We start from the raw sequence: 20,688 nt of genomic DNA on the forward strand, positions 1-20,688 counted from the left end.
TGTGTTTACACTTTGGCTAATATTTGGTATTACCCCCAATGAGCTTCATAGAAGTAGGGCTGTAAAAGCCATGATCAAAGCACCATGTGGAAAAACATGGGACACATCAGCACTGCGTTACAATTTCACTCCTGAGCAGAGCTGTTCCACCAGTCTTTAATGGCATCTCCAACAACCCACGGGAGATTTAAGTGCTTTACATTTATAGGGACTTACTAAGGGAAAACAAAATGCCTGTGTAAGCATTTTAGGCCAGATCCACAGCTGATATTAATGAGTATGGCTCTACCAGGAATGCTCATTAACAGCAAATGAAGATCTCTACCTTTGAGTCTAACACAGGTGGACGATTCATTCCAGGGCTGCAAACTTCATCTCTGCTGCTATTTTTTCTCCCTCACTCATTATGAATGCAAGGGGTACCCGTGTAGATGGTAAGGGCTGTGGGAGTTAGTGGCAACAGTTTATATGTATATTATTATATTGCACTGCTGGTTGCAATATCAATAATAAAACTGTTCCCTTTCAGGCCAAAACCTAAGCACCCCACTCCTGAACGCCCAGGGAAAGTAAGTGAAGATAGGGTAGCAGAGTGGAGATACATGAGCAAAACAGGAACCCGGACAGGACTGAACAGCAGTGAGTGGCTGCACTACACATTAGTATTAGCTCTGTTTCCCCCAAGCTGGAAATAAAGATGAAAAAGGGGGAAAGAATAGCAATACAATGGGCAGAAAAAGTAGATAATAGTAACTGGGCCAGGGCATGGCCAAGAGGAGATAGGGCAGGAGGGTGCTGTCTAGGAAGGGAGGCTGGGCCATTCATCTACTGCATTGTAGATTCCAAAAAAACATGGAGAACCACTATCTCAGTCCCTCAAATCCACCCTAAGGCAGCAACAGGTTGAAGAATGATGGAGAAATCACCAATTCTTGTTTGCTGTAAGCAGATGGGTTCATCTGATCAATGCCGTGCAGAGAGAACTGCCCATCTCCATGTATTGCAGGAGAGTCTGGGCTGAGTATGCATCACCTGTTCCATCCGCATCACAAGCAGCCAAGCAGGTTCCTTAGAGAGAGATTGCTCTGAGGCTTCAAATGCATCCAGTGGCTTGGAAGGGTGGCGTTTAAATCACGCAGGCCTGGTTCCGCTCTCAGCTTGGAAGTAAGAGGAGCGGTGAGGCCGGGAGTGGATAACCACTCCCCGTGGGCGAGAGCGGCTTGTTCCGCGACAATGAGACAGCGAGGCATTGTGATGAACACTTTTATTTACAAATATAATTAAAAGCTCTGACAGTTATTCATGCTCTTCCTTGGAACCTGAAAAATGTTTTTTTTTTGTTTTTGTTTTTTTAAAGTGCATGCAAAAGAAGGTAAAGCCTTTTTTTTACCGCTTTTTATTGTAAGAAAATACACAGTTTGAAAGTGTGAAGAATGCAGTATTTATGACCGAGATTCTGGGGAGGGAGGTGGGTTGGGGGGGGGGGGGGGGACAAAAAAAGAAAAGAAAGATCAGGATGATCTGACCGAGAGACAGCGTTGAACTCCAAATACGGAACTGGAAAGTCAGGGGGCGGGGCGGCTGGGGATGGGGAGAGGAAAGGAGTAAAAAAATTCTGATCAGAGAAACAGTTAAAATACAATATGAAAATAAGTAAAAGCTCTCCTTAAATTCCTTCTATACACAAAATACACGATTTGACAAAGCCCAATTTGTGCTACTGGGATCCTGTGGGCCCATTTAAGTGTATTCACATTCTCTGCGACAGCAGAAAATGATTATGATACAATCAAGAATATGCCGAAGGCTGAGGTGAAACCCCCACCTCGCCCCGGCATGGTTCTTTTAAAAATCACGAGACCTCTTCACCCCACCCCATTCCCTCCCCTGCCCCCCCAAAAGTAATAATATGTCACCACTGATATGTACATCACGATTAAGATTTTTTTTCTGTAAAATGTATCAAATTTCTCAATCTTTAATAAATTTTTTATTTTTTTATTTAATTATTCCTGATGAATAAATACCAAAAAAAAAATTAAAATAAAATAAAATTATGCAGCAGCTAGTTAAGGTAAGGCTGCGGATTTCGTCTCTCTCCCCCTGGGTTTTCATATATAGGGTTGGGGTTTTTTTTTTTTTGCTTGTACTTTCATTGATTGGTGGTAAAATGAGTGATTGCTCAAAAGCAACAGACATCCACTTTTGTTTGATTCGTTAAAATCGTCTCCAAAGCTTTCACTGAAACATTTGTCATCATTGCACTGAGACATCAATACTGTGACGTACTATGAAAAGAGACGGCCAGGAGCTGTCCAGCGCTGGCACTTGACGCAGGGGAAGGGGCCCTGACCGAGTAAGAACGTACAGGCACTAGTCCGACACAACGTCAGTAAGAGACAGAAAGAGAGAGAGCACGCCCGTTAACATGGGGAATGTTGGTTTTTCATAATTTTTTTGTTTGTTTGCTTTTTTGAAAATGGCAAAAGAAATTTAATCTCATCTATAGTCCTCCTTGGGATAATCTAATGTGACCGAATTCCCAAAGCCCAGTCGCAGACTTTCCATGTCAAACGTTTCAATCTCTCGCTCTTGCCTTTCCAACAGAAACTTTATCCTCTCGCTGCGTTCCTTCTGGAGGGCAGCCAGCTCCTCTTCAATCTGAAACAAGCACAGTCAGCGACCTCTTTAGCCAGCACCTCAAAGCACAGCAAGCTCCGGGTAACAGCTTCACTTGCTGCCTGGTGTCCACCACGCTAGGGTGACTCCCCTGCTGGCTGATTTAGGAGCAGCATCTGGTCTCCCATGTTGAAGTGGGAAGCCATGATGTGCAAGATCGAAAGGACAGGAGAACTGCTAGGGATCCTCCTGGTCCTACACCTTGGATGGCTTTGGCCTCTCTGGAGGCAGACGTACCCCACTATCAGAACAGACAATCCAACTGTTGCCTGGGGACCCCCTCACCAGAGCAGCCCAAGGCCTAGTTAGGGAGTTTGGTATCCTGGCTCCAGCACCAACCAGTGCCAGATACTTAAAGCCCTAAATGCACCTCGCCGTTTAATATGACCATGCAGGGTAGTTTTCTTCCTGACTCCAGCTGGTGTTCAGCCCTGAAGCATGAGGACTGATTAACCCCAGACAGTAAAATTACAAGGGCTAACTGCAGATGCTATCCTTACCCATGTCAATAAGTGATTCTCTAAGAAATCTTACTAGATTATGTACCTCAACAAATAGGCAGGGTGTTCCCCAGGTGAACTACATGTGCAGACAAAGCATTTATTTTTATCCACTTTGAAATTATTTGCCCAAATTTCCTTCAGCACATCCATTCTATTTAACCCTTCAGTTCCTGGCAATGATTTAACTAGTAACAAGGACAGCTCAGACGTTGCTAGCTCCAAGGAGCGATTCACAATGGAGCGATTCAGATGTTGCCCGGCAGCATGTCTGAAACGTACCTTTTGTTCGAGATGGGCCCTGCGCAGAGACACCCTCTGCTCCAGCTTCTGGAGCTCTCGTTCATGCTGTGCTTCCGTCTGCATCTTGATTTTGCTCTGGTATGCGTTCAGCAGCTCCATCTCCTGCTGGAGCTGCAGCCTCAGGGCTTGGCATTCTGCTTCTTGAGCCTCATCCAGCCGTAGCTGCAAGATCGTTCAAAAACAAAATGTCAACTCAACCAGTTACTTCCCTGCTTTGGGGCCAGGTGGGAACGTGCTGCTCCCTGCCTACACTCACTGATGAGTTTGCACCTAAACACGACCCAAATCCCAGCATCAGCGGTGCTGATGGCTGGCGGCAAGCGGCGTCTGCATGAGAAATGTCTGTCTTTCCAGTGGCCCGTGGGAGCAGCCATCGGACTGGAGGTCCTGGTTATAGACACACCCCTGGATTTGTGGGGTTGGGCTGTGTAATGGAACGATCCGCTTGCTCACTGGTGGAGCCGTGGTGCGGAAAGCATTACTTTAAAACCCACTGTTGAGATAGCCGCATTACCGCTAACCCTGCCAGCTGGTGAGCAGGAACATGGCTGGCTGGCAAGTGGGGGTCACTGCTGGCTAGAGAACAGGCACTTGTGTTAACAGCAGCTAGGGAAAGTCAGAGAAATACTGTGTGTCTGGGAGCCCCACATGGACAGCGCTAGGCTTTATCAATGCCTCAATACCTTGGGAAGCGGCAAAAGTGAGGAGACCTACTGGCGGAGACACCCAGGACAAAAGGAGGAGCAAGGCCCAGAATGAGCTGGGAAGAGTTCCTCCATTAAGTGGATCTCCGAATCACTGCATTTTATTATTCACATTCGGTAACTCAGGACAGTTACTTGTTGCAAGAGGTTTGCAGTGTCTGCCTCAAACACCCCACTCAACGTACAGGTGTTGATCATGCTGAAAGATGGTAAGTGACTTCTACCGACTCAGTGAGGCAGGTGGCTAAGTACCACACCTGGATGTAAATGGAGTGGGAGTGTCTCTCTGAGCACTGAGCAGCTTGGAGGGAGGAACCCTAGCCACATCCATGCCTTGGGAGAGGGCTTTTGTATTCTTCGTTAAAGGCAAATCCCAGGAAAGGGGTGAATTTGACCTTCACACACTGTGTACATTGCTGAGCAATTTGGGGAAGATGCCTGCTCTTTAACTGTAAACCTAGTATCTGGGCAGCAGAGTGGTGAGGGCAAAGACCACCAGGCAGGAGACATCTGGGGATTTAGAGATCAGAAGCAAAACTCGTTTAAGAGTCTTCATTTGCTACTCAATTGACAACAATCCTCACCCTATAAACTACCACAATTCAGCATGCCTGGAAGAATGAACAGGAAAGGCCCATGACTAGAAAAGCAAGGGCCCTTCATGTCAAGCAGGAGGTGCATTGGCAAAGCTGTGTGGGGACCAACAGGTCATGCAGCTTAGGAGTGAGGTGCACTGGCAGATGGAAGGAGAAGCTGTCACAGAAGCTGCTCACATTATACCTGGCTCTATTCCCTGCACTACACTAATATTCACGCCCACGGTTCACCATGGGCATGAATCCTGGCGTATCCCATTCACCAAGAGGATCTGAAGCGCTGGACTTTGCACTTACGGCTTGTGAAGCCATCATCTCATTGATGCTCTGCTCGTACTGCTCTGCCAGGATGGCGAGCTTCCTCGTCTGCTCATCTTTCAGACTCTTCAGGATCGTTTTGTGCTCGCTCTTTGGAGTAACTTCCAGCTGGTGATTCTTGAGCGCCTTGTACTGCTTCGTCTGCACTTTGCACGTGTCCTGGAACTGCTTCTTGATCTGCATTTCCATGGCCTGCAGAAACATGGGAGCACATGAAGATGAAGTGAGGGTTTTGGGTACTGAGAAGGCTGGCAGGCAGGGCTATGGTACATCCAAAACAAACATATACAGGAGAGTGCCAGCTAGTTATCAGCCAAGGCACTGCCATGCTCTCCATCACCTTATACCCACTGTCTTACTTAGATGACTAGCTGATCCACTAATACAAGCAGTATTCTCTTTCTGAGGGAGAAGAGGCTTCTGACTTAGGCCTCTATTCAGACAATCATGTAAGCACATTATCAACTTCAAGTTGCATGGAAGATAATGGAAATTAAGTGTGTGCTTAAGTGTTTGGCTGAATAAGGGCCTTAACCAGTAGCATCCACTTGAGGCTAGTCAACCTAGAGCAGGGGTGGGCAAACATTTTGGGCCGAGGGCCACATCTGGGTGGGGAAATTGTATGCAGGGCCGGGGCAGGGGGTTGGGGTGCGGGAGGGGGTGCGATGTGCAGGAAGGGGCTTAGGGCAAGGGATTGGGGCAGAGGAGGGGTGCAGGGTGTATGAGGGGGCTCAGGGAAGGGAGTTGGGGTGCAGGAGGGGTGTGAGGTGCAGCAGGGGGCTCAGGGCAGGGAGTTGGGGTGCAGGAGGGGTGCAGGGTGCAGCAGGGGGCTCAGGGCAGGGGTTGGGGTGCAGGAGGGGTATGAGGTACAGGCAGGGAGCTTAGGGCAGGGAGTTGTGGGGTGGGGTGCAGGCGGGGTTCGGGCTCCAGCCCAGCACCGCTTACCTAAAGCGGCTCCGGGGTGGCAGCGGCGTAAACCGGGGCCAGGGCAGGCTCCCTGCATGCCTGCCCTGTCCCCGGCCCCACACCGCTCCAGGAAGCGCTGTGGCCCCTGGGGGTGGGGGGACCAGAGGGCTCTGTGTGTGCTGCCCTTGCCACGCCTCCAGGTACCTCCTCCGAAGCTCCCATTGGCCAGGGTTCCCCGTTCCTGGCCAATGGGAGCTGTGGGAGGCGGTGCCTGAAGGCAAGGGCAATGCACGGAGCCCTCTCTCCCCCCCCCACCCAGGGGCCAGAGGGACATGATGCCGGACACTTCTGAGCGCGGCGCGGGGCCTGCAGCACCACGGGGGGCAATCCCGTGGGCCGGATCCAGCCCGTGGGCCGTAGTTTGCCCACCCCTGACCTAGAGTGTTTTCTCTCTTTTACAATCACTGCTCCATGGGTCAGTTGCCATATTCAATGACTTGCCAAGTGCCTTTGCTCCCCAAATCCTCCCCATCTTTCTATCCCCCAAATGCCTCCACAATACATCCACTGGAGGACTCTAGGATTTGAAAAGCGTGAATGGAAAGGCGCACGCTCTTCACCCACTGCTCCGAAAAGATGAAAGGAAAAGCTCCAAGAACGGCTCAGCGGGTTTCTGACTGTTCAGTAGCTGCATTAGGAGGATGCAGCCAAGGACCAGCACCCCCACATTTATTTAGTTTTTTGCTAACGTCAGAAGCAAGGAAGCAACACCAGAACCTTTCACCAATGGATTCAATACCGAGGCTGAAGGAAGGACTGAGAGATAGGAGCAAAATCTCTCAAATGCCTTGTCAGTTGTGAGTATTACAATCAAACACTTCTATAGCTACCTACATCGACATGGCACTTAAAAAACCCCCAAAACTGCCTTTCCCCTGGCTCAAGGGCTTACAATGTACACCAGACACAGAAGGCCAGCTCAGGACAGGGAGCACCTGGGGGATACTGAGGTTCAGGAGGAGGGGCTACTTGGTGAAGGATGACAGAGGCTGGTCAGGGCATGCCAGAGGGCAGAGAGCAAAGAGGAGGGGATGGGTGCAAACAGCTGAAGAAAAGGAAGCCCCACAATACCTTCAGATTTTTTGGCTGCTGCCGGAGTTCCATGAAGTGTTTCCTGTGCAGCTCCCTCTCCCTCCGCTTGTTGTACTCCAGCTGGTTCTCGAGCTCAGTCTGGTGCTGCAGACGGATCAGGTCCATCCGCAGCTTCTGCAGCGTATGCAGCTGCCTGTACTCCAGCTCGCGCGTCGACTCATCGTGCCGGATCAGCATGGCGTGCTCCATTTCTTTCTGGGTCCGCTTCTTGTTTAATTCCTGCGTAAGACACAGTGCAACAGAAACTAGGGGCTGGAAGGAGCAGTCTCAGAAAGAGGCAACATTCGTTCTCCCTCGAGCTGCAAACCGTTTCCTGCCCAGACACAGCCGATGTGAGCACGTGGCCAGCCATGATAGGTATGGCCAGGCATCCCATTCATTTGGGCTGACGTTCTGGACAGCTGTATGTGCTGTGGGTCCAAAACAAATGTGCTCCTAACCCCCTTTGGTCCCAGTTTGCCCCTAACCCCGACCCTGTCCCTTCACCGGGCTCTATCCTTTTACTATCACCAAGCATCCAGCAGATGGCGCTGACGGGCAACGTGCTTTCTGCAATACTCCGGAGTGCATGAACACAGCTTCTGCATGCTCAGGAAGCAAGGGAAATGCCAGGGGGCTGCTGTGCGGTGCCAGAGTGAAGGCATCTCCATGCATTACTAGCAGAACCACCGCCAAGGCAAGGCCGATCAGTTCGGATACCCCAGGGCACGTCAGGAGAGCACTGCTGCCAACTGCTGTGGGGAGCCCCAGTTTGGCCCCTGCTGCGTGGCTTTTGCAAAAGCTCGATATGCTCCTGACTCCATGTGACTCGAGCGTGTGCGCACTGGGACAGAGGGCTCCACGCAACCCCCTGTAGCTTGCAAACGTGCCCTGAGTTTAAGCTAGGGCAGACCATCAGTTCTAGTCCCAGCTCATCCACTGACGGCTGTTAATATTTCTGCCTTAGGGTATTGCTAGGTGCCACAGAGCCCTTCACCTGTGGCTCAGCTCAGCATGGATTACTAGCAGTTCTCATGTAACAACTATCTGGTGGCCATTGTATGAGATGAGTTTGGCAATGCTCAGTTCTAGCTGCTGTGCTTCACACTAGACTAAGTTCACCAGGGCTGGGGGTGCGGGCGGTTGGGGGAGAGAGAGAGAGAGAGAGAGAGTGTGAGTGAGTGTGCGTGCGTGTCCTAGCACAGTCCAGTCCCCAACCCTTGGGCCTCTGCAGCAAGAGCCAACACAGAGTCCTTGCGCTCGGACTGTTGCTGGCACGCTGGAATCCTGCTGGACTTCTCAACGGCAGTGCTGGAGAATTTGCATTGCAAGCCAAGTCTGAACACCCGGCAGGGATGGTCGCGATCAGGGGTTCTCAAACTTCATTGCACCGCGACCCCCTTCTGACAACAAAATGTACTACACAGCCCCAGGAGGGCGGACCAAAGCCTGAGCCCGCCCGAGCCCTGCTGCCCTGGGTGGGGCAAAGCCAAAGTCTGAGCCCCACCGCCTCGGCCAGGGAGCCAAAGCCCAAGGGCTTCAACCCCAGTTGGGGGGTCTGTAACTTGAGCCCCACCACTCAGGGCTGAAGCCTTTGGGCTTTGGCGTCAGCCCCCAGCAAGTCTAATGTCAGCCATTAAAATGGGGTCCTGACCCACAGTTTGAGAACCGCTGGTCTAGATAATACTGAGTCCTGCCGTGAGTGCAGGAGACTGGACTAGATGACTTCTCGAGGTCTCTGCCAGTCCTACGAGTCTATGATTGTATGAACAAGGGTTAGACAAAGGATTTCCCAAAGGTCTACATTCAGTCCCATTCCCTTCCCAGCTCCAGACAGATCTCCCTCTTCCCCCAGCTATGAACGCCTCGGGGGTGTGCCATTGTCGGAGGCAGTGACACAGACATAATTAACCTATGCTTGAGGAGGGGGAGGGGAGAATTCATTGGTTTTTCACTCACTACTGGGGCCATCATTTCTCCGCTGGGTTTTAACTAGGAGCCATCAGGCAAAAATCAACCAAGTACACTATAGGCAGATGATCAGGAAATTGCCCCCTAGTGAACTCGGTTGGATTGTGGCATGGTCGCCCAAAAGGCTGGATGGAAACTCCACCCTTTGAGTCACTTACATTTGACTGGACAAAGCACTGGAGTGAAACTTGCATTGACACAAGTGGGAGCAAAATGAGGCTTATGCTGAGAGCTTTTGAAAATCCCACCCATAGGGAACGAGCCTACTCTGGAGAATGGATCGGGTGACCCGATTGAGTAATAAAAATCAGACGTTATAAAACTTAGCAGTGCATAACACCAGCCTGCCATGGCAGCGTGCCCTCTGGCCCTGGCCCTCGCACAAACCCACCACCACATGGGCTAGCAAGTTGTCTCAAGGCATTATCTGTACTAGCAAACTTCTCTGTTTTAACTATACCAGTATTGTTAAGAGCTACAATCCATCAGCATGGAAGCAGCTCATAGACACATCGACTTTAAGGCCAGAAGGGACTATCGTGATCATCTAGTCTGACCTGCTGCACATTGCAGGCACTGAACATCCCCCACCCACTCCTGTGATAGACCCTAACCTCTGGCTGAGTTACTGAAGTCCTCAAATCTTGATTTAAAGACTTCAAGTTCCAGAGAATCCACCATTTACTCCAGTTTAAACCTGCAAGCGACTTGCACCCCAGGCTTCAGAGGATGGTGAAAACCCCCCAGGGTCTCAGCCAATCTGACCTGGAGGAAAATTTGTTCCAGACCCCAAATATGGTGATCAATTAGACCCAGAGCATGTGGGCAAGACCCACCAGCCAGATACCTGGGAAAGAATTGTCTGTAGTAACTCGGAGCCCTCCCCATCCAGTGTCCCATCACCAGCTGTTGGAGATATTTGCTGCTGCCAGTTGCAGATTGGCGACATGCCATCGTAGGCAGTCCCATCATACCATCCCTTCCATGAATTTAGCAAGCTCAGTCTGGAAGCCAGTTAGGTTTTTTGCCCTTACTGCTCCCCTTGAAAGGCTGTTCCACAACTTAAGCCTAAGTTTGTTGATGGCCAGTTTATATCCATTTGTTCTTGTCAGCATTGGCCCTTAACTTAAATAACTCCTCTCCCTCCCTGGTATTTATCCCTCTGATATACTTAAAGAGAGCAATCAGATCTCCCCTCGGCCTTCATTTGGTTGGGTTAAACAAGCCAAGCTCTGAGTCAGCTCTTTGAGTCTTCTTTCTTTAAGGGAGGTTTTCTATTCCTCGGATCATCCTAGTAGCCCTTCTCTGCACCTGTTCCGGTTTGAACGAATCTTTCTTAAACATGGGAGACCAGAATTGCCACAGCATTCCAGATGAGGTCTATGGCAGCATAACTCATTCCAGTTCAAAAAGTGAAATAAGTTATACTGGTGAAACTGTTCACTAGGGCTTCTATACCACTAGAACTACATCAGTTAAAAAAAAAATCATATCCCTAATGAACACAGGTAAACCAGCCCATAGTGCAGACCCGGCTTTGGTGTAGCAACTGTGACAGCTCTAAACTAGGAAAAGAAAAGCAGGTTCAGAGCCGTGGCTCATCTCTGGCAGGGGATCAGTACTGCCAAGTAGGCAATGCCTAAATTGAACTGAACTGCATCTGATGGCCAAGGTCACTAGCCAGACTCTCCGAGATACTGATGCCCTTTCACCCTCTTATCCAAAGGGATCTAGTGGATTTCAAGCACTCAGTACTTCAGGCCCTGGAATCAGTGATGTTTTGTGTCAAAAATCTTCCCCTGGTACCCTCATTAAAGACTCACCAGGAACACAAATGGATTGCACCCCTTCCGAGTTCTCGTGCCAGCCAGTCCAAAATGAAAGGGGATGCCCCATTTTACACACATTCCTTTGCTCTTGCCATGGAACGAAAACCTCACTGATAACGGACGTTACTTTTCTGTTCAAAGGTAATGGCCAAGCTTTTCAAAAACAAGTCCTGATTTGGGGTGTCCCACAAAGGGGCCTGATTTTCACAAGAGTCTAAGCACTTTCCTTCTGAAGATCGAGCTGCTTTTAAGGCAGCTCCTGTGGGACACCCAACAATCAAGGCACCCAAAATTACCAGTCGCTGATGAAAATCTTGGCCTGCATGTGTCTCTGTGTAGATACAAATTTATTTCTCTCTGTCTGCCAACCTCCGTGTGACTGCCTGACACTTCCTGTTATAAGAACGTGTTTTCAGTTGCTTATAGTCGACCTTTAGCCAGCTGGGCTGAAGTGTTTCATGTCTCACGATTCTGCTGCCAGCAAATACTTGTGAAACCCACTGGCAAATTGTCCCATTCCCCACTAGTGCCAGTCCCCAGAGAATGACAACCCACTACTGCTATCAGTTACTCTATTAGTCAAGTGGCAGAGGTCTGTGCTGTGCATCTACATGGTCCAGCTCTGCTGATGATCCATGTCAATATGACAACACACGATGGAATTTGTTTTTTCAGTTTGCTTTTTTAAAAACCCTAGGAAATCTCAAGCAAAAAATACTGTTACAAGAACATCAGGATTACAAAGTCAGGCACTTAAAAGCTAGGAAATGCTTGTGCAACCTTAATTCTGCCCACTTGTGCATTTGCATTATGATACAGTCTTTAATTACATGAGGACATACTATTTTTCCATAGGACCCTTGCCTCTTTCAGCGCACAGGATGGATGGTGCTCACTTAATGAGTTTATCCTCTGGTTGTTCAGTGTGTGGTCCCAGGCCTTATTTACACCACACTATTCAATCGCTGCTCGGAAGGCAGAATTTTTAATTTCCTCATGGGAAATGCTCGAACGAGTGCTTCACAAACACTAATCAACCTTCACAAAATCCCTGTGAGAGAAGGCGTTGGTACTATCTCTGTTTTACCCAAGTAGTGCAATTAACCCAACAGGACCACTAGACTGTCCATTGTCTTGACTATCAGATATACACACTCACAATAGAGGTGAAGTCACAATTGAACTGAAGCATCCACTAACTTTAGGTGCGCATTTGGAGATGGCCAGGACCTGATTTTTCAAAGTGCTTTGCATTATACAGCACTTCTTATGTTCCAAGCACAGCTCCTGTTCATTTCCATTGCAGCTGTGAGTGCTCCACGCTTCTGCAAATCAGACCCTCGGGTCTCGAGTCAGGCACCCAGTACATGAGGAACACACAGTTAATGACCACCTATGAAAAGTTGGGTGTAAGCGACCTGTGCCCAGTATCACATAGGAACTCTCTGGCAGAGGCAGAGATAGAATCAACATCCTCCTTTACCACATAATACTGATTAATCCCAGAGCAGGTCCATCCTGTGCACTGAATGAGGCAGTGGTCCTCTGGAATAAACGGTTTTGAATGACATGATCCCATAACATCATACTGCATACGCACGAGGGGGTTACATTAAGGTTGTACAGGCAACCTTAATACTGCCATTTCTAACTTCTGAGTGCTTGACTTCGCAGCTTTAATATTCTTTTAATCATAGGCATGCGCAGCCCATTTCATTAGGGTGTGCAGCCAGGGAGCCCTGCCCCTGCCATGCCCTAGCCCCTCCCCCACCCTGCCCCCATCCACTCCCTCCTACTTCCCGCCCCCGACTTCCCCCCCTCAGAACCCCCAACCCCCCTGCTCCTTGTCCCCTGACTACCCCCTCCTGGGACCCCTGCCCCTAACTGCCCCCCAGAACCCCACCCCCTACCTAAGCCTCCCTGCTCCTTGTCCCTTGACTGCCCCCCTAGGCCTCTACCTGTCCCCTGACTGCCCCGACCCTTATCCACACCCCAGCCCCCAGACAGACCCCCAGAACTCCCACGCCTATCCAACCGCTCCCCACCTCCTGACAGAACCCCCAGAACTTCTGACCCATACAACCCCCCCTGCTCCCTGCCTCTCCCAACCCCTCTCCACACCCCTGCCTCCTGACAGCCCCCCCAGAACTCCCGACTCATCCAACCCCCCCCAGCTCCTTGTCCCCTGACCACCGCCTCCAAAGACCCCCCCCCCACGACCCTCCTTGCTCCCTGTCCCCTGACTGCCCTGACCCCTATCCATCCCCCGCCTCCTGACAGACCCCGGGACTCCCATGCCCCATCCAACCCCCCCTGCTCCCTGACCGCCCCCTCCAGAGACCCCCGCCCCTAACCACCACCCCATAATCCCACCCCCTATCCAATCAGGGGCGGCAGGTTTGTATGATTTTTGGTGGTGCCCGAGCAGAGCTGTCCCAACCATAGGACGGATCGGGGCAACCGCCCTGGACCCTGTGCTTTGGGGGGCCTTGTGCTTCAGGGGGACACAGGGTCCAGGGCAGCCTGGGGGCTTAGCGGGGAGCCTGGCACCAGCGAGCAACCCGGCCCCAGCATGCCCCACCCCTTCCCCCAAACCTCCACCACTGAGCAGCGCTGGGAGCCGGTGGGGTGGAGAAGAGCGGGCTGGGGCCAGGTCACTTGCTGCTGCCAGTGCCAGACCCCCGCTAACCCCCCAGGCTGCCCTGGACTCCTTGTCCCCCTGAAGAATATCCTGAGGCTCTCTCTGCCTACAGCTCCCTCCCCCTCCCTGCAGGGGAGGCGCGGTCAGGCAGCTCTGGCACCGCCCCCCCACAGCTCCCATTGGCCGGGGTTCCTGGCCAATGGGCTGGGAACCAGGTCAGCGCTGGGAGGGGGGAGGGAGGCAGCGTACAGAGTTGCCCTGCCTCTGCCGAGACTCTCCCCTGCACGCAGGGACGCTGGGGAGGGGGGAGCTGCCCCCGAGGTGAGAGCGCCCCACCCCCCGGCCCAACCCCCCCTGCTCCCTGTCCCCCGCCACTTCCAACCCCCCCGCAACCATGAGGGAGGCTCCTAGCAGCATCTGGCTCAGCGCAGCGCCATACACGCTGCCCTGTGGGAGCACGTAGCCCCGCCCCCCACAGCTCTGCCTGCCCTGCATTAGGGTGTGCCCAGGCACACCTGGCACACCCCCTGCGCACGCCTATGCTTTTAATGCTGTTTATGAGGGTAACATCTACTTCTAGCCATCTGACTGTTCGTAACCAATCCAACAGAGTAGAAACTGGTCACATGACGAACACACAATTGTGCTACTGCTCTTGTGAGTGTACCACCGACGTCTCCCAGGGATACCGTGGACGAGGCTGGCACACATGGCAGCTGACTCTCTCGGGTCTCCTGCCAGAGAAGCCCAGTGGGGTCACCCAACAAATCCCATGCCAAGGAGACGTCTTCCACTCAAGAGAGCCTGACTCCCAAACTCAGTCTCTTCCCTTGGAGCTGCCCACACCAGCAAGAGAAGCCTTGTTGCCACTACAGAAGTGGCTTACTTGGAAAATTAACAGCCAGAATGTTACATGTCTTTTTAGCTCTTTATGCAATTTAGCAATTAGAAGCGAGAAAAGCCAGTACCAGGGAACTAGCAAGAACTCCACGAATCATCCCCCGGTTCCTGAACCACTGCTTTACAGCCCTGAACAGCTAAGAACAAACGAATCAAACAGTCCAGCGAGGGAGAGGTTAAATAGCGCCAAATATCAAAGACTGACGTACCTCCCGAATGTTCTGCTGCTCCATCTCGTGCCTCTTAACCATGGTTTTTCGCCTGAAGAAGCGGCAGTTTTTGTCGTAGAAGAGCCTCTGCTGGCTGAGTAGATGGGCCTCCTCTTCGGCCTGCGTGTGCTGCAGATTCTCTTTGTGTTTGGAGATTCGCTCTTGCTTCTCTTTTTTCGGTGTGCTGTGGTCCTCATTCATCTCCTGGGTGCGTGCACACACCAATAAATGATCAAGAAACAAGTCGCTTCTTAGGACCAACCTGCCTATCTAGGTGATGCCCACATGAGCCCTCTGGAGCCAGATGGTAATGGTACACTCACGTGACTATGCACTCCCCTTTACCTACTTATAACAACAGTAGTAGTAACAACACCACATTGTACTCCTGTAAGCGCCTCTCGCCCTAGGATCTCAAAGTGTGTTAAAGACACTACCCCTCACACCACCACTGAATTCCATTTTACACGTGAGGACCTAGGGACAAATGACTTGCCCAAAGCCTACATAAGTCAGTGTTAAAGCCGTGAATAGAAGCCAGAAAAGCTTGGATTCCAATTCTGTGCTCTAGCTACTTAGCCGCCAACACCCGAGTTCACGATCAAGGCAGTTCTATTTAGGATTCTTTGATAATGACACCACCTAGCTTTTATATGATGCTTGTGCTAAGAATGACAGCAGAAGGAAATTCTGACTACCTGAACCAGTTTATAAAGTACAGAAGTGAAACCTGTGTTGAGCTGTTAACAGTGAAGCACACCCTACTGGAAGGCCACGTTCCTTGTACTGACGAATTGACACCTGGCTTCCTTTGTTCCGTCTGAACCAGCACCTGTAGCCTGGATGGTCTTTAAAGCCACCAAAGGCTGGCAGTAACAACATCTTTAATGATTTTAAAAAACCCAAAACCCTCAGGTACGTAGTGAAATGCTCCCCAATCCAGTTTGGCTTTTCCTCAGGGGATCGCCCTCACTCTGGGCCCAAACGGAACCATAGGCATTACTAATCTCAGTTTTAAATGCTACCAAGTATCCCATCACATGTGAAATACAGAGCCGCTGCTTTCATTTGGTAACTACAGCTGGACTGGTTCCCGAGTCACTGCCAGTCTGAATAGCTTGGAGACCCTTTGGCCAGTTTCTCAAGCACAAATTTATTACACAGCTCTGTGACGTATGGCAAGAACGGAACCACGAGGTTTACAGGATCTGAATGGGTCCCCAGACCACCCCGTCTCTAGCTGAACTAAAATTATTGGCAGGGCAAACATCTGTGGGCTTATAGACAGCAATGATACGAACACAATGTAACGGCATCAAAAGGGATTGCTAGAGAGTGAAGAGTGACTCCTGGGCTCAATTCCCAGCTCTGCTACTGATTTGTCCTGTGACCCTGGGTAAGTCAAGTCATCTAACCCTTCTACGTCTCAGTTTCCTCAGCTGCAAAATGAAGATAATATATTTATCTATCCCCCCACCCACACACGTAAGGATTTTGGTAGCAAGTTTAATAAAGGAAAGGTTTGTAAAGTGCTTTTGATTCCCAACTGCAAGGTGCCATGTAAATGCACATTATGTCATGTACTACAATAGACTTGCAAGGCCAGCCACAAGAAGAACAGCGCAGTTTGGACAGTTTGTGTACTTGCATTAAACGCTATTTGAGCGGCAGTTTTCAGTGAAGCACTCTTTTTTTTAAAAAAAAAAACTGTATTGTGAAAGAGTTTCCACCGATTTAATGGTGTAGCGCCCCTGGAAAAACAGGATATTTGGGGAAGGTTTTTTTGGTTTAAATCTCAGCCAAGCGTTACAGCTCAATGAAGGTCGGCTAGATGGGATGGAGGCAGGCTAGCCTGCTTGTTCTCAGACACCCCTGGGGGCTGACTAGAGTCACTGTCTGGGCACAGTCCCCCCAAGGTAACAAGGAGCGTGAAGTGTGCTCAGCTCTGCTAAGCGATGGGGAATGGCAAAACAGTCCTTGTGGCAACACCAGGTACCCCATCATTTAACGAGAAGCATTATAGTGGTGTCAAATGGGCCCTCAGCCCAGGCTGCAGAGTGTGTTGGCCTCAGCCTCAAGGGCGTATGGATATAGAATTACACCAGGGGTCTCTGGTGTAATTTTCCCTTCCTGGGGGTAGGGATGTAGTTGGTTTATTTTCTGATCAGGAGTAGGCAACTCCCCCCTATAAATTAGTCAATACCTGGGCGGCTGACGTGATGTTGTTTAGCGTTAGCCCGCAAGGTGGGACGCGGTTCTGGAGATTCCTTGTGTCAGTCAGCTTATCGCAGATAAACCAGTGCACCTTAAAGCGCATTAACAAGTTGAGGCTGGAAGCAGGACTACGTCAGGCCAGGCTCTTTGGACGGGCAACACTCAGAGGACAACAGTCCTGCTGGCCGCCTTTGGAGCACTGAGGCAAAAGCCGCCTCATTTCTGCAGACTTATCCTTGTCTGTATTTTCTTAAGCACACTTTCAGCAAAGTACTTAAGTACATGCTTAAGTTTCATGGACTCCAATGGGCCTTAAGCACATACTCAAGTGCTTTGCTGATTCACCCCCTTAATGAGGATATTCCTCTGCTCCTTGTTTGCTATCCCTTTTCTCCCTGCACTTTATGCTAACTAGTCCCTTTGACCGGTGTGATGCTGCCTTTATGCATGCGGTTTGGGGTGGGACTGGCTGTATATATAGGCAGGCCATTTATTTATTTTGATTTTGTATTGGTAATTGCTGAGCACGCTGATGACTATTGGCAGGTGCCTTATAAATGGTTTAAATAAAGCTGATGACCAAGTTGGTGCTCAGTGAGGGATGCCGGTGGGAATTCTCCAAGAGCTCTCCTTTTTCCTATGACTTTCAGTTTCAAAGATCCTGCTTTGTGGAGATTCACCTTCCTGTAGCTGGCTGATGCTACTGAGGATATTAGTAAATCACTCTGGAACGACCCCAGGCTCTCCCAGTTCCTGAAGGCCCGAGGAGTTAGGAATCTGAATTCGGATCGCCACGTGGTAATGGGCATTAAACCACTGGGCAGGCCCAAATTTATCAAAAGCAAAGCTTGGCCCGTACTTGCTCCAAACCTCTTTGAAATGTGGTGGTTCTTACCTCTTTAATCTTTTCCTTGCAAAGCTTGTACTGCTTCTTCTGACTTTCTAAAAAGGTCGCCAGGTCTTTCTTCTGCTGAGCCAAAATCTGTTGCTGGAATTTCTTCTCATCCGCTGCAGTCACCTTTGCCTGAGAGAGAGAGTGTGAGTGACTGAGTGCACCAAGTCTATCGCCAAGCAATCTGTAATTGTGCATTCTGTCACTCCCGAACCCTGCGGTGCAAGGTCCTAGCCTGTCACTATCCAACCACATGAAAGTTTAACTGTAAAAATTTTACCACCCACATACATTTAGGAATTTCTTCCGGTTTCCTGTCTCCTCCACCAAAACCAAATGTGAAATCATTCATTCTCAAGGCTAGGACAGTGCAAACGTCTGTACCCTACCAATTAACATGTCTCACCCCATGACCTAGAACCATCACGTCTAGGGCTATGAGGGCAGTTCAGTCAGCAGTGTTACTAGTTACGGCCAACTGGTGCTTGGGGACACCTGTCCATTACGAACTAGACTGAGATCCAGCTGGTTTGGGTAAAACAAGCTACCAAAGCACCCTCAGACAGTCGCCACTTGCAGCTCCCAAAATACATGTTTTAGATATGGTTGAACAGTCTTTCCCTGGAGATCACTTGCAGTGCTTTCCTGTTCAGTCTCCCGGCCCAGATATGTAATTCATATAATTACTGACCTCCTTCTCCATGATAGCCACTTGCTTCTTGGCCAGCTTCTCCAGCTCAATGGACGAGTTGTTGGCATGGGTCTCCACCTCCTTCTGCAGCTTGAGGCGGTGCTCGTCCATCTCGGCCTTCAACTTGTTCTCCAGGGCGATCAGCTGCTTCTGGTGCTGGCGCCGCATCCGCTTATAACCTGACATCTGTTCCCGCAACTCGTTCTCCTGCTCATGCTCATGGATCTGTCTTGTAACCTGATGTCATTGAAAAGGAAAAAAAAGTCATTAGAGGCTCCCTTTGCAGCCAAGTCTCCCCTTCACAGCTACTTACCTGCTAAGCAAACGCCCAGCACTCACAAATGGACTCCCAGGGAACACTGCTCCAGGTTTTTATAGAGGCAGCTACTGTCTAATGTCACAAACGGCCCAACATCGAGGAATCATACAGGCCAGGAACGCCTCTCGCCTGGGATGCACAGCCAGATTTTTCCACATTATTAAGGGGTTTCACAGCATGTCCAGTAACAGAACATGGCCTGTTCCTTGCAGGAAATGCCCAGCCGTTTATGCAGAAGAGAGGCAGGCAGCTCGCTGATCAGGTTAGGGAACGCCACAGAGCACTTGGAAACAAAGGCAGATCTAAGACCTACAGAGTCCCTCTCGGGCAGGGTTCATAAAATGGTCATGACATGGGGGGGAGAAACAAAACTCCTTTGCTTTGGCTCCACTTCTATCCCTTATTAAATCCTCTTCCTATGAGGAGCTGCCTCATTCCAGGCTTCCTCCCAAAGCGCTGGAGGGCGGCTCACTTTCATCGTCTACACCTACACATTCCCTTCCCCTACCCGCAATCTAACCTAGAGTAACACCAGAACACACCGGGTCAGCACTTTTCATTATTAAATTGCCCCCACTTTGCAGGTTCACCTTGAGACTGCTGGTTGCTGGCCCCCACCCTCCTTTCACTAAAGCTCATGGTGGAAACCCTGCATCTAGCCATCTACATCTGCACCTTGTATGTTATACCTGGTTTCCATCCCATAAGGATTCTCCACCCCCTGATTTTTATCTCCCCCAGCGACTGCAACAGCCTTACATTCTTCCTTATGGGTTGCTCCTGAATGATCGTCAAAATGTGCTTGCCAGTGTTATTTTCTGGATGCTGAAGCCGTGTTCCTGTTTTTATTCTATGGACAATCCACACACAGAGGCAGATCTCCCTGCGCTCAGGTTCCCATGAGTGGCACACACAGAAGCGAGGCGCTGGGTGCCGCACGCTCCTTAAAGAGCGATCCCGCTCATTGGACCCAGTGGTTCCGAACAAAAGGGCGCACTGTTCCATAACCGAACAGTATTAACAAGGTTGATCATATGGGCTAAGCAGATTACGAACACTGTTCAGCTGAAACAAACTCACAGGGTGCACAGATTTCCACGCTCTAAGTGCAGGCGTGTGAAGGAGAGGTAAGAACCTCAGTTATGCCAGGAATTTTAAGAAGAAAATACCAATTGCAGTGCTCCCCGTTCAAAGGAGAGCTTTGTCAGACAGACCACAACCATCTTCATCTTGGTAAAAAGATATGACCGTAGGTTTGCCTAACAAAACCACCATCTCACTATCTGCTGCTATTCACAGGTAGTGGCTGGGGGTGAACGCTGGGCCTGGCATAGATGGCACACGGGATCAGAGACCGTAGCCCTGCAGGCTTGCACACCACACTTGCTCCACAGATCAAGCAAGAAGCAAATGGTGCTCAGACCTTTGATGGAGACTATGGAAACTTTACAAAACAAAACAACCCTTATTCTCATGCACAGTGGCAACTTTCTCTGCAGTTTGGGGGATCCCAGGCTCTTTTTGAATTTCTCTGTGGGTAGCTAAGTGGTGACCACAGCATCCACAGAAAAAGAAGTGCAAGGCACTGCATCATCACAGCCGATAGAAGGTGTTAAGAAGCAACAGCTGAGCACTGACTTAGGATGGGGTGCATCAAGGGCCGTTGGATGGCTTGAATTTTAATAAAGGAAGAAAAACAGATGCTTTTGGTTATTAAACACTCGTTGGCCAGTCCAGCATTTTAAGACAACTAGCTGGCAAGAAGCAGCGATCAACAAAACCATCTAAATCAACAAAACCGTACAAGTTTGACAAGACAGCTGAGATGCCATTGGGAACAACAGTACTGGCTCTGTAGAGTGAAACCATGGTGGCTGCACGCTCA

General features: G+C 50.1%; 1 protein-coding gene across 1 annotated transcript in view; it reads right to left on the reverse strand.

Moving 5' to 3' along the window:
- Nucleotides 1-2,148: 2,148 nt before the first annotated feature.
- TAOK3 (TAO kinase 3) overlaps nt 2,149-20,688 on the reverse strand; it is a 74,150-nt gene continuing 55,610 nt past the window's right edge. The window contains exons 13-19 of the mRNA XM_065417913.1: nt 18,485-18,721; nt 17,797-17,925; nt 14,688-14,891; nt 7,138-7,377; nt 5,080-5,292; nt 3,462-3,644; nt 2,149-2,661 (exon numbers count right to left, since the gene is read on the reverse strand). Of these exons, the coding sequence (XP_065273985.1) occupies nt 2,500-2,661; nt 3,462-3,644; nt 5,080-5,292; nt 7,138-7,377; nt 14,688-14,891; nt 17,797-17,925; nt 18,485-18,721 (1,368 nt within the window). The 3' untranslated portion in view covers nt 2,149-2,499. The remainder of the gene's footprint in view (nt 2,662-3,461; nt 3,645-5,079; nt 5,293-7,137; nt 7,378-14,687; nt 14,892-17,796; nt 17,926-18,484; nt 18,722-20,688) is intronic.

The sequence above is a fragment of the Emys orbicularis genome, chromosome 16 (assembly GCF_028017835.1).
Source record: "Emys orbicularis isolate rEmyOrb1 chromosome 16, rEmyOrb1.hap1, whole genome shotgun sequence".
NCBI lineage: Eukaryota > Metazoa > Chordata > Testudines > Emydidae > Emys > Emys orbicularis.